The sequence below is a fragment of the Manacus candei genome, unplaced genomic scaffold, assembly GCF_025592945.1.
Source record: "Manacus candei isolate 608988 ecotype Guabito, Panama unplaced genomic scaffold, ASM2559294v1 h1tg000005l, whole genome shotgun sequence".
Classification (NCBI taxonomy): Eukaryota; Metazoa; Chordata; class Aves; order Passeriformes; family Pipridae; genus Manacus; species Manacus candei.
In genome coordinates this window covers 8,115,680-8,126,643 of record NW_026138053.1, presented here as the reverse complement: position 1 = coordinate 8,126,643, position 10,964 = coordinate 8,115,680, and the positions used below count along the sequence as shown (strand labels likewise).

The window sequence follows — 10,964 nt, the reverse complement described above, 5'->3', positions numbered from 1 at the left end:
GTCCAGGGCAAAATGGAGAAATGCTCTTCTATAAGAAAATTAGGGAGTTGACAGAAATGTAAAGCTAAAAGATTTGCAAGATTGCTTTTGGTTGGCCAAATGCTTTGAGGTCTTGGGGTTGTTTTTGGAGGTCCTGGTGTTCACAGTTAGTTATTCAGTAGGACGTCTGGCAGAAGCTGCACATGGAAAAGCAGCTCGCCCTCAGAAAGCTACCGGTCTTAGCTTTTTTTGTTTCCTTTCCAGTCCTTTCTTACTCCTGTTTTAGCAAATGTAACACCAGAATCGCGTCCCTTCCTGGGATGAAAATCTGTGAGTTCATCAGCCAAGATGGAGCTTCAGTTTTGGTCTGATTTGATTTCTCTCTTGGAAAAGCTGAATGGTCGGATGCTCTTGGTATTTCTGCTCTTGTTTCTTTTGATTATTGACCTTGTGAAAAAGAGACGACCCAGGAATTTTCCTCCGGGGCCGCAGCTCTTTCCTCTCGTAGGAACCTTTGTGGATTTCAAGCAGCCCCTCCATCTTGCCCTGCAGAAGGTAAGAGCTCCATGGACATTTCTCCTACTAACAATATCTTACCTCTTCCATGACTTTTGTCACCAAACTGGGAAGAATCAAGGGCAGCCTCTGAAGAACTACCTATATAATAACCATGTAAGACAGATGACCCTTCTTGATTTTATCTCTCACTGTCACCTCCTCTTCCATGAGAGTAGGAAGGTTAAATGGAAAAGAAACCCATAATGGAGGAAGACCTACATGTTCCTCCTCTTTCTTCCCATCTGACCATGACTATTTTCTTCTGGAGCCCAGGAAGGACTGAGCCTGGCTAGGGGACAGACAGCAAGTGCTGTGTGAGAAATGAACTGTTGGGACTGTGAGGATCACCTCCGGAAATTTTCTTTGCTCAGAGGGTAACAATTTGCCCCATTACATCTGAAAGAAACATTTAAGACCCTGAATTAACCAGCCCTGTGGCTTCTTCTGTGTTGCAGAAAGAGGCAGTGATTGCTCTTGAAAGGTTTCCAGAGCTCTGACTCCCATCAAAGCCAACAAAAGAGAGATATTTTATACATGCTGAGTATGTCTCTCTGAAAAGGTGGGAGAAGTTCTGACTTGCTGGCTGCAAATATCCTTTCTGGTGACTATTTATCTCTTGCTTTTACTTAGCAGGCTGACACCAGCTTATCTACCCTGGGTTTTCACATGCTACTAGCACAGATGTCCCCTGAGGGTACCCTTGGGGAAGGCTGAAGCAGCAAGCTCAGAATATTTTGTCAATACACACAATTATTATTAAGAACATTAATCCCATTCATTTGCACACACACAGTCACTGAAACACCCATTTGGTCCCAGAATGGTTTCATGAGTCACCACAGCAGTTCAGGGTGACTGTGTGTGCCTTTCCATGTAGACTCACACTGAGAAGAGGATGAGTTCCTTGGCAGAGAGAGGATGCAACTGTCCTTTGCTCTCATACATCAGCAAGGAGGCACTAAGGCCAGCAGAGTCCATGCAAGGAAAATGGCTATAATTTGGACATAAATGCATTCAGGCTTAAAATTAGAAGTACATTTCTATCCATAAGCAGCTGGAGTTCCCCTCTAAGTGGGAGAGCTGGAGAAGCCACACTACTTTAAACACAAAGCTGATGAAAGAGATAATTTGTTTTACTTTGCCCTCAGCAGGAAGAGTCTGAGTGTGGTGACCCAGGTGGTGCTTCAACTTTTTGTACTCTTTCTGTGAAGAAATGCCCATCAGTTACAAAGCAAGTCATGTCCTTCTTACAAGTCAAATTGATGCAAACACCTGGTAAAACCCAGGTCACACCTGCTAACAAATATAAGCAAACCATCTCTCCCACACTACAGCTCTCCAGCTCTTTTTAGGCCTCCTCCAGCCTTCATGGAATAGTTTAGATTGAATGGGATGTGCAGGCTTGGTTTTGGGTTTTTTTTAAGTCCCCTTGCCTCAAGAAGGATTGAATTTGAAGTTAGATCCCCTTGTTCAAGGTCTTGTCCAGATGAGTTTCGAAAATCCCCACCTTGTTGATCTCAGAGGGCAATGATCTCTCTTTCAGCTCACCGGTCAGTATGGGAACATCTTCAGTGTGCAGTTTGGAAGTCTGACTTTCGTGGTTGTCAACGGATACCAGATGGTGAGAGAAGCTCTTGTCCACCAGGCTGAAATATTTGCTGATCGACCAAATATTCCACTCCTCCAAGAAATATTCAAAGGCTTTGGTAAGCACAACTACCAAGATTTGGGGACAAATCTTTTATCTATTTGGAATGATAACAATTAGAGTGAAAGGAACAGGCTGAATTCAACACTTGTGAACTGCACTGGGGAAGGCAAGAATTGAATTCAGACTAAAAACCTCCCAGGAGTATGTTTTAATCTCTCTGAGATTTAGGGATGAGGATGGGATCAAAGCCAGGTCTTGATGAAAGAGGAGAAATAAATTCGAGCTGCCCAGCAAACGATATATTTGAAGAGTTTTCCCCTTGGTTTTAATTTCTCCTTTACTTTTTCTCCCTCAGTTGCATACAGCTCCAGAGATGGGATGTGGTGCTCCTGCCTGCAGCTCTGCCAGCAGCGTGATAGTGCTCATAGTATTTTGGCTTACACCTTTTTTTCCCACGCAAAGTGACAAAGTAGCAGATTAAAGCAAATCCATAAAGCTAAAGATCTTTAGCATAAGCCAATTACTCTTGAATTTTAATTCCCAGGCAAAGCCATAGTTTTTCCAAATCTATGGGCTTTGTTTGCTTTGGTTTGGGGTTTTTGTTCACGATGAATGGCTGTTTCTGAATCCTAATGCTCACACATGACCCAGAGAGAGGTTTGTTCACTTGTTTTTTCCACCTACAGGGCTCATATCTTCAAATGGGCACATATGGAGGCAACAGAGAAAGTTTGTTTTAGCAACACTGAAGAGCCTTGCCGTAAATTTTGAGGAAAAAGTGCAAGAGGAGAGCCGGTACCTCGTGGAGACGATCGAGGAGGAGAAAGGTGGGGGGTTAATGTACAGCAACGTGCTCAGAGCTTGCAGCTAAATGAACAATGAGAAGTAAAACCCTTACCCCAGCACAGCTCCTAACATGCAAAACATTTCTTCAATAGCTCAAATCTCTATCTTACACTTCCAGACTGTGCCTTTTAGCACTTATTTTAGACCTCGGGCCTCCTATTTCAGTTCTTCCTTATTAATATCAAGCAAATATATAGTAGATGGTTATTAAAACACGCATGTTTATAGGGCTAAGAAGGTGTCTCCTGTATTCTGAGAAGGAATAAATGCAGCTCTCCTGCTATCAAGCACTACCACTCAGAGGCTTAGTTAACCTCTGCTTGTCCTTGGTTTTGCAAAGTATTTTAAAACTTGTTTAGTCAGGCTTTCCTTTTGTGTCACACAAAGATGAAGTGTGTGTTTTGCTCTTTTATGGTCCAGCTTTTAAAAACTGCCAGAGGGATATTAGTAAGAATAATTTGTATGTTGGTACATGGGTGATGTTGCACTTCAACTTTAAATAGAAGCAGATGGGGTTGAGCTAATTCTATGGAGCTATATATAGTAAACAAGAAAGATCTAAATAGGAATTGTGAAATTATATACTAAACTTGCTCCATTTTAATTGCTGTTGCACTGAACAGGCCAAATACTCCATGTTGCCAATTGATTATAGTCCTTTATATTCCTAATCAATAAACTAATTAAGCTGCTGGTTTGGGCCTTTCTTCCCATTAGCAATGACAAATAGTGATCATGTCCATCACTCTGATATCTGAGCACCAGCCCGGTTTAATTACTTTCTTGAAGAGTGGAGATCAGCAGTCCTGTGCAGAGTGCCTTGCATTTCAAAGTGATACTCCCCAGTGCAGAGACAGAAGCTCAGGGCTGGGCTGGGTTTGTTACTGAGATTAGTCTCTCATGTCACAGCAAGGAGCTCTCCACGCTGCTGAAATGTGTCCTGGGAGATGGTGGTGTCTACTCAACAGCCCTCCCAGGGAGTGCAGATGTGACGAGTGTCACACCACACTTTATTCTTGTAAATGTGCATCATGTCTATGGGCCATATGAGCTGTTGCTGGAGTTTACAGTGGGCACAGAGACTTGCAACACTCTTCCCTCTCTCCCTCATGTCACTGGATTTCTTTGTGGTGGACAAATAAAGGCCAGTGCAATGGTATTTTTGCAGTGTGGTTAGTCCTGATCTCCCTGCCCTGGGTTAAGCTTTGAGGGACCAAATGTGTTGCAGCATACAAACTCAACAGCCATAGCATGGTATGCTTCTGGTTGTTTTCTCTGGTTTCAAACCCTGCTTCTGGTTGTTTTCTCTGGTGTCTCAAACCCTGCTTGGGCAGCTCTGTGCCAGTGTCAGTGTCAGTGTCTGCCAGCAGCCTGGGCTGGAGACAGGAGGGGATGTCCTTAGGGAAAGGATATCATGGCCCACAAGGCCTAACCTCCAATGAGATGGTGGAAGTGATGGGGTTGGTGGGTACCTCAAGACCCAACTGAAGCCTTTGTCATCACCATGGGCGAGAAGTAGGTGAGGTCTCACCCCAACTTTACAGCTGTGGTAGAGTTGTGGTTTTGACTGAGACTTTAAAGAAAAAAAAGAAGCTGTTATTGGAATCAGAGAGCCATTTACATAGGAAAAGACCCTTAAGATCATTCAGCCACCTAGCACTGCTGTGTTCACCACTAAATCAAGGCCCCAAGTGCCTCATCCAAAAGCCTTTTAAACACTTTCATGAATGGTGACTCCATCAGTGCCCTGGACAGCATATTTCTATGCCTGACCACCCTTTCAGTGAGGAAATTTTCCCCAATATCCAACCTAAATCTCCAACCTAAATCTCCCCGGCACAACTTGAGGCCATTTCTTCTTGTCCTGTCGCGTGCTACCTGGAAGAAGAACCCGACCCCCACCTGGCTACAACCTCCTTTCAGGCAATTCCTTTCATTTTATTTCCTCCAGGACAACCATTTGACCCTCACTACAAAATTAATGGTGCTGTTTCAAACATCATCTGTTCCATAACTTTTGGGAACCGCTTTGACTACCATGACAACCGTTTCCAGGAATTACTGCACTTGCTGGCTGAAACACTGCTACTCATTGGAAGTTTCTGGGGCCAGGTAAAGAGAGTTGGATGTTTTTCTAGCTTCAGCTGCATGTAAGAGCTTAGAAACTGGAGTTTCTAAGGCACTGATATAATCTCCTTTTCCCTGTAGAAAAAGTCACGTTATAAGAAAAATATCCAAAAGTATTGTTCTACATTAGTCTGGAAACATACACAAATCTATCAGGAAAGCAAGGAAGTAAGTTAAAATAATTTGGGCATATGGGGAAAAAAAATACTACAGGATTGTAAAACCAGTCTTATGTGTTACATAGCCAAAGAACAACGTAAATGTAGTTCCTGCATGGCCACATACCATGGGTCAGGTCTGATCTCTGTCCCCTCCATGAGGGCACTAAAGAGCTGATCTGCACCCACCTCATCTGTGGCCACCTCATATTTGGTGCAATCAGAGAATTTTATCAGCAGAAAACATCTGGGCCATTCTTATCTTGTTTGTACTTGTTTACATAGTAGATTTGCACAAATTGGACCTTTGTAACAAAACTCATGTTTCTTCCTGGCAGCAAGTGGAGTTAATAAATTGTCCTATAATCTCAGCTATGATACCAGCTCTTTTTGAACTCAGGAAATGCTCTTCTGCTCTGTTTGATTTCTCACCAGTTGTATAACGCTTTTCCTTTGGTCATGAGCTGGCTGCCAGGACCCTTCAAGAAAATCTTCAGGCACTGGGAGAAACTTCGATACTTTGTGAAAGGTGTGATCGCAAAGCACAAAGAGCATTTGGACCAGTCCGAGGCAGGAGATTATATTGACTGTTACCTGAGGGAAATAGAAAAGGTAGGAGGGAAATGCCTAAAGCCACTGAAAGATTAACCTATAGAATGAGTAGAGAAGACTCAAGTCTGTTTTGTCAGGGGCGCTTATGCCTCACGCTCCTCATGCCTTCTCCTCCCTACCTCTGCCATGTCAAACTCTAGAAACAGCAGGAGCTTTAAAAACACACAGATTTTTTTTTTTCCATTTGAAAGTATTTACACTTTGTCTTCTTCCCTTTTTCACTCTGTTACATGGCGTAGGAGGACTCTCAGGGAACATGTTCAGGTTTACACGAGAGCTCTCAGGCCTGTGTTTGGTATTGGGAAACTTGACATTTAAAAACACTACCTTCATTCAAGAGTTGCTCTACAGCATCCAGATTGTCTTTCAAAACAGTCCATAGGGCTTAAAATTCAGTGAAAATAAGACCTAGAAATTTCCAAGTCCAGGGCTGGTAGATAATAAAGGAGCAGCAGGATTTAGGTTACATACCAGTGGTTCTGGATCAGGTTTTTGAAAGCATCATCCCCTCCTTAATAAGAGTTTTCATTGCCATGTTTTTCTCCTAAGTTTAAGGGTGACACCAGCTCATATTTCCATGAGGAAAATCTGTTGTGCTCCACCTTGGACCTGTTTTTAACTGGGACTGAGACAACGGCGACCGCCATCCGCTGGGCTGTGCTCTACATGGCCACGTACCCCCACATCCAGGGTAGGGCCACGGATGGGTCCTTTGCTTAGCCCAAAACTAGATAAGTGAAACTCAGGGAACAGAGTTATCCCAGCTCTGCCCTGCGTTGGATATGCCTGTGCTCCAGGTATCTTATTGGGAATTTTTTGAAGGAGTGATTGAGGGAGCTAGGAGGGTTTAGCCTGGAAAAAAGGAGGCTTAGGGGGCTCAGGGGAGACTTTCTCATACTCTACAACTCCCTGAAAGGAGGTTGTAATCAGGTGGGGGTCGGTCTCTTCTCCCAAGGAATAGGTGATTGGAGAAGAGGAAACAGCCTCAAGTTGTGCCAGGGGAAGTTTAGATTAGATATTAGAGAAAATTTCTTCACTGAAAGGGTTGTCAAGCCCTGAAAGAGGCTGGAAGAGGGAAGTGATGGAATCACCACCCCTGGAAATCTTCCTAAAGGAGTATGGATATGGTGCTTGGGGACACGGTTTAGTGGTGGCCTGGCAGTGTTGGGTTAATGGTTTGACTCGATGGTCTTAAGGGGTTTTTCCTACTTTAAAAATCCTATGATTCTATAAAGACAGGTTTTTGGTTTTTTGGGTCTCCACAGAGAAAGTACAGCTGGAAATCGACACGGTGCTTGGCCAGTCCCGCCAGCCCACGATGGCCGACAAGGACAACATGCCCTACACCAGCGCGGTGCTGAGCGAGGTCCTGAGAATGGGCAACGTGGTGCCACTGGGGGTGCCCAGGATGGCCACCAGCAACACCACCCTGGCCGGCTTCCACCTGCCCAAAGTGCGTGCAGTCCACCAGCCTCCATCCTACCAGAGCTGGGTCTTCACAGCCCAAATTCCAAATCTCACCTGGAAGGGAAGCAACCAGCAGGATCTTGCAGAGATATCACTGTTATATAGAAAATACAAGCCCTCCTGATAGAGGGCGTGGGGCTGTTATGGGTCTCAGTTCCTTACAGAGGAGAACTGTAAGATCCTTATGGTGTTGGTCATAATTTCCAATTTTAAAAGATTTATCCCTTAAAATTTTGTAATTTTATATTCCACACACTATGGGAATAGAGGGCCAAGAAACAGTTTGGGTTTGTTAATTCCATAGAGTATTAAAAATCATCTGTTAAAACCAGAACTGGATTAAAGCCATGTAGTGGGTATTGTTGCACGCACACTGTGCTGCAATTATGAAAGCAAATATTAGATTTAGATACAACTAGCCTCTTCAATCTATATGGTTGGTTGCATCAAGGAAAATTAGAAATAAAAAATCTGGATGTTTTCCTCCACATTGATTAGAATATTTCTCTTGCTGATGGAGGATGTGGAGATAAACCAGATCAAGTCTGGGGTTTTTTTAAGGCTCAATAAAACAAACTGATTGAAAAGTATTTGATTTAATTGCTTCAAATTCCTATGGGATTGCAGTGTTACCAATTTAAAGTTGGTTTATAGTAACATCACCTGTTACAGCAGCTCAAGGTGTGGATCAACACTATGGTGATACCTAAAGACACACAGAAGTGAACAGTCCTGTAGGTTTTCATCCTCATTTAATTACATAGCTTAGGGGAAAAAAAACAAAGCACATTTTGCCCTTAAGAAAATGTAGTTTACGCTGTGTGTGGAACAGAGTTAACAATAACGCGGTCTGACAACACTTTGGCTCTTCTCCGCCACGCAATCGCCCGCTTTCCCCACCTCTCGCAGGGCACCACTCTGATGACCAGCCTGACTTCGATAATGTTCGACAAAAACGTGTGGGAGACTCCAGACACCTTTAATCCTGAACATTTCCTGGAAAACGGCCAGTACAGGAGGCGGGAGGCTTTTCTGCCCTTCTCTGCAGGTAGGATGATGGATGGGGAGGTGGCCTTCCTTTTTGCAATGCTTTTATTTTTTTCCCCCAAGACACAGCTTATAGAGTAGGGGACACTGCTCCTGTCCAGCTTCCAGCCCATCCCCACAGTGAAAATCCCAGTCACTGTTAATACTGACTGCTCGGAGCAGGAGGGAAATCAATTTTGTTATTGCAGGATAAAGAAAATAAGCCTTTTTCCCTCTTGCACAAGTTGCATAACTGGGTTTTTTTCACCGTTTCCCCTCTCTGTCTATCTGAGCAGCCGCAGTTTGCTCAGCAGTAAACTTCTGGGTAAGGTTTGAGCAGATTGTGTGGGTGAACATTGCCACCTAACCTTTCCAGGAAGAAAAACCGCAGCAGCCTGTGCGAGGCGGCGCAGGCGAGAGGAGACTCAGAGGTGGCTGGAGCTCACTCAGGAGTCTTTTGGATTATTTTTTGCTCCTTTTCAGGCAAGAGGGCTTGTCCCGGGGAGCAGCTTGCCAGGACTGAGCTCTTTATCTTCTTCGTAGCCCTCCTGCAGAAGTTCACCTTCCGGGCGCCGGCAGACACCGCGCTGACCTTTGCCTTCACACTCAGCCTCACACGCTGCCCCAAGCCCTTCCAGATCTGTGCTTTGCCTCGTGACTGAGGCCAGTGTGGGGCTGCCCCATGACTGCCCTCTGCAGCCCTCCACAAACTGGAGAGTGTCCCTTCACCAATCTGCCCCACAGATTTTGGGCTGCAATGATGGGCCATAGAGGTCTAGCACGCATCAACATCTGGGTTGCAGGAAAAGGGCAGAAGGGCCACATCCTGAACACTGCAACAAAGACAACCCTTGTGGTTCTTCCCTTCATTCCTCCTCCCCTCTACCAGTTTGAAAAAATGCATGAATGTAAAAGCCTTATTACCTCATTTCCATCGTTAGCAACTCACAGGAAGGTGTATGCCACCCGTGAAAACATGGTTTCGTGTTGACTTCGCCGTAAGGGGATATGCCCATCACCCAGAGACCATTTAGAAACCACTAAATCCCAAAGCTGCAGAACCCCATATAGCCAAGGGCTGTGTTTTCTAAAGTGTCTCTTGGCAGGGAGAGCAGTTGGCCTTGGACATGATATACAAGCCCTGAGCTTATGCCTGAGCACAAAGTTGTACTTCAAGGTGGTCACTGACAATCATGAGCCTCGGGTGGGATTGGGGTTGGGCTCAGTGTGGTGGGCACTTCTTGCACCACCACACTGATGCCTTGTGATGGAAATAGCAGAATGGTTTTGTTTAGAAGGGACCTTAAAGCTCATCTTGTTCCACCCCCCCTGCTGTGGGCAGGGACACCTTCCACTAGGGTCGCTCCAAGCCCCAAGTCCAACCTGGTCTTGAACACTTCCAGGGATTAGAAATATCTAAGCAGAGATCTCTGCAGCAGCATGCATTTTTTAGATCTCATAGATAATATGGAAATTTTAATTAGGAAGCAATAGGGGAGAAGAACTTTATACCAAAATTCCAACCCAAGTGGGATTGCACAAGGAGCTGTGCAACCAGCAGGCCTGGAATGATTATAAAAATACAGTATTGGGATATTGTAATGGAAATGCAATAGGTTTCTGCTAATAAAATAAAAAACAGAAAAGTTGCAAAAAAATAATCCCTCTGTTGCTTGGAGCACTTTATCCAAAGCCCAAGAGAAGGAGAAGCAGCAGCGAGTGTTGGAAGGGTCGCGCCTGTGGCAGCTCACCGCTGACTGTCAGGAAGGAAGTGGCTTTGTGGTGAGAAGTCTCAAGTTCAACATTTCCCCTCTTTTTGTGGCAAAGATTTGTGTCCATGATGGCCATGATGGGCATGGACACAGCGTGGGGCCAAGGAAGTGGGTTGGGTCACGGCCCCCTCATGACAGACACACTGCTCCTGCCCATACCAGCTCCCTTTGGATAAGAGTTCATTAAACATGCAACTTGTAAAGAGCTTTTTCATTTACGTGACCAAATATTTATGCTCAGAAATGCTGTCTCCTGGGTGCTTCTGTCTGCAGTGTAGTCACAGAAAAGATTCTTCTTTTTTCTCTTTTTTTTGGCTTCTCACCTTTCATAGAAGACTTTTCAATGGACACCCACGTAGGACACAGAACAGTTAACAGGAAAAGAGGATTACATTGAGTTCCATTTCCACTGGTTCCCTCTACATCTCTGACAATCCACTTCCTCCTACATCCACTTTGCTGCAGTACAAAGCAATCACTGTGCAGTGGCAGATTTATGCCACACGGGAGAGTCCTCTGCACATCACATCCCTGCCATGCCAGGCACTCAGGGATTCTGTCACTGAGCTGTCCTTCCAACTCATCACTTGAATCCTATTGCGTTTTTAATTCATTTTTAACAGTCACAGGCTCCCAAGTTCTGGTTTGGTCTTTCTCAAAGAGAAAACATAAAAGATCTGAGAACTTTTTTTCGCCTATGAACTCTTCAAAGCCACTCAGGACCAGGCACTTGTTTCACTTCATTTTTTCATTCATTCTGCTGTAGGT

The 10,964-nt window shown here is 44.6% G+C and overlaps 1 protein-coding gene across 1 annotated transcript; it reads left to right on the top strand.

The window, feature by feature from the left end:
- The first annotated feature begins 327 nt into the window (after positions 1-327).
- On the top strand, positions 328-9,086 carry LOC127475587 (cytochrome P450 2J2-like). Its single transcript, XM_051797557.1, has 9 exons — positions 328-534; positions 2,081-2,243; positions 2,875-3,015; positions 4,986-5,146; positions 5,755-5,931; positions 6,481-6,622; positions 7,197-7,384; positions 8,308-8,446; positions 8,908-9,086. Exons 1-9 carry the CDS (start codon positions 328-330, stop codon positions 9,084-9,086), a joined length of 1,497 nt encoding a protein of 498 aa, XP_051653517.1.
- The last annotated feature ends 1,878 nt before the right edge of the window (positions 9,087-10,964 follow it).

Excerpts from the sequence above, each read along its gene's own strand:
- LOC127475587 (XM_051797557.1), top strand. The coding sequence starts at position 328 with ATGGAGCTTCAGTTTTGGTCTGATTTGATTTCTCTCTTGGAAAAGCTG. Across the intron at positions 5,147-5,754 it reads TTGGAAGTTTCTGGGGCCAG|TTGTATAACGCTTTTCCTTT; the intron begins GTAAAGAGAGTT and ends ATTTCTCACCAG. Across the intron at positions 8,447-8,907 it reads TTTTCTGCCCTTCTCTGCAG|GCAAGAGGGCTTGTCCCGGG; the intron begins GTAGGATGATGG and ends GCTCCTTTTCAG.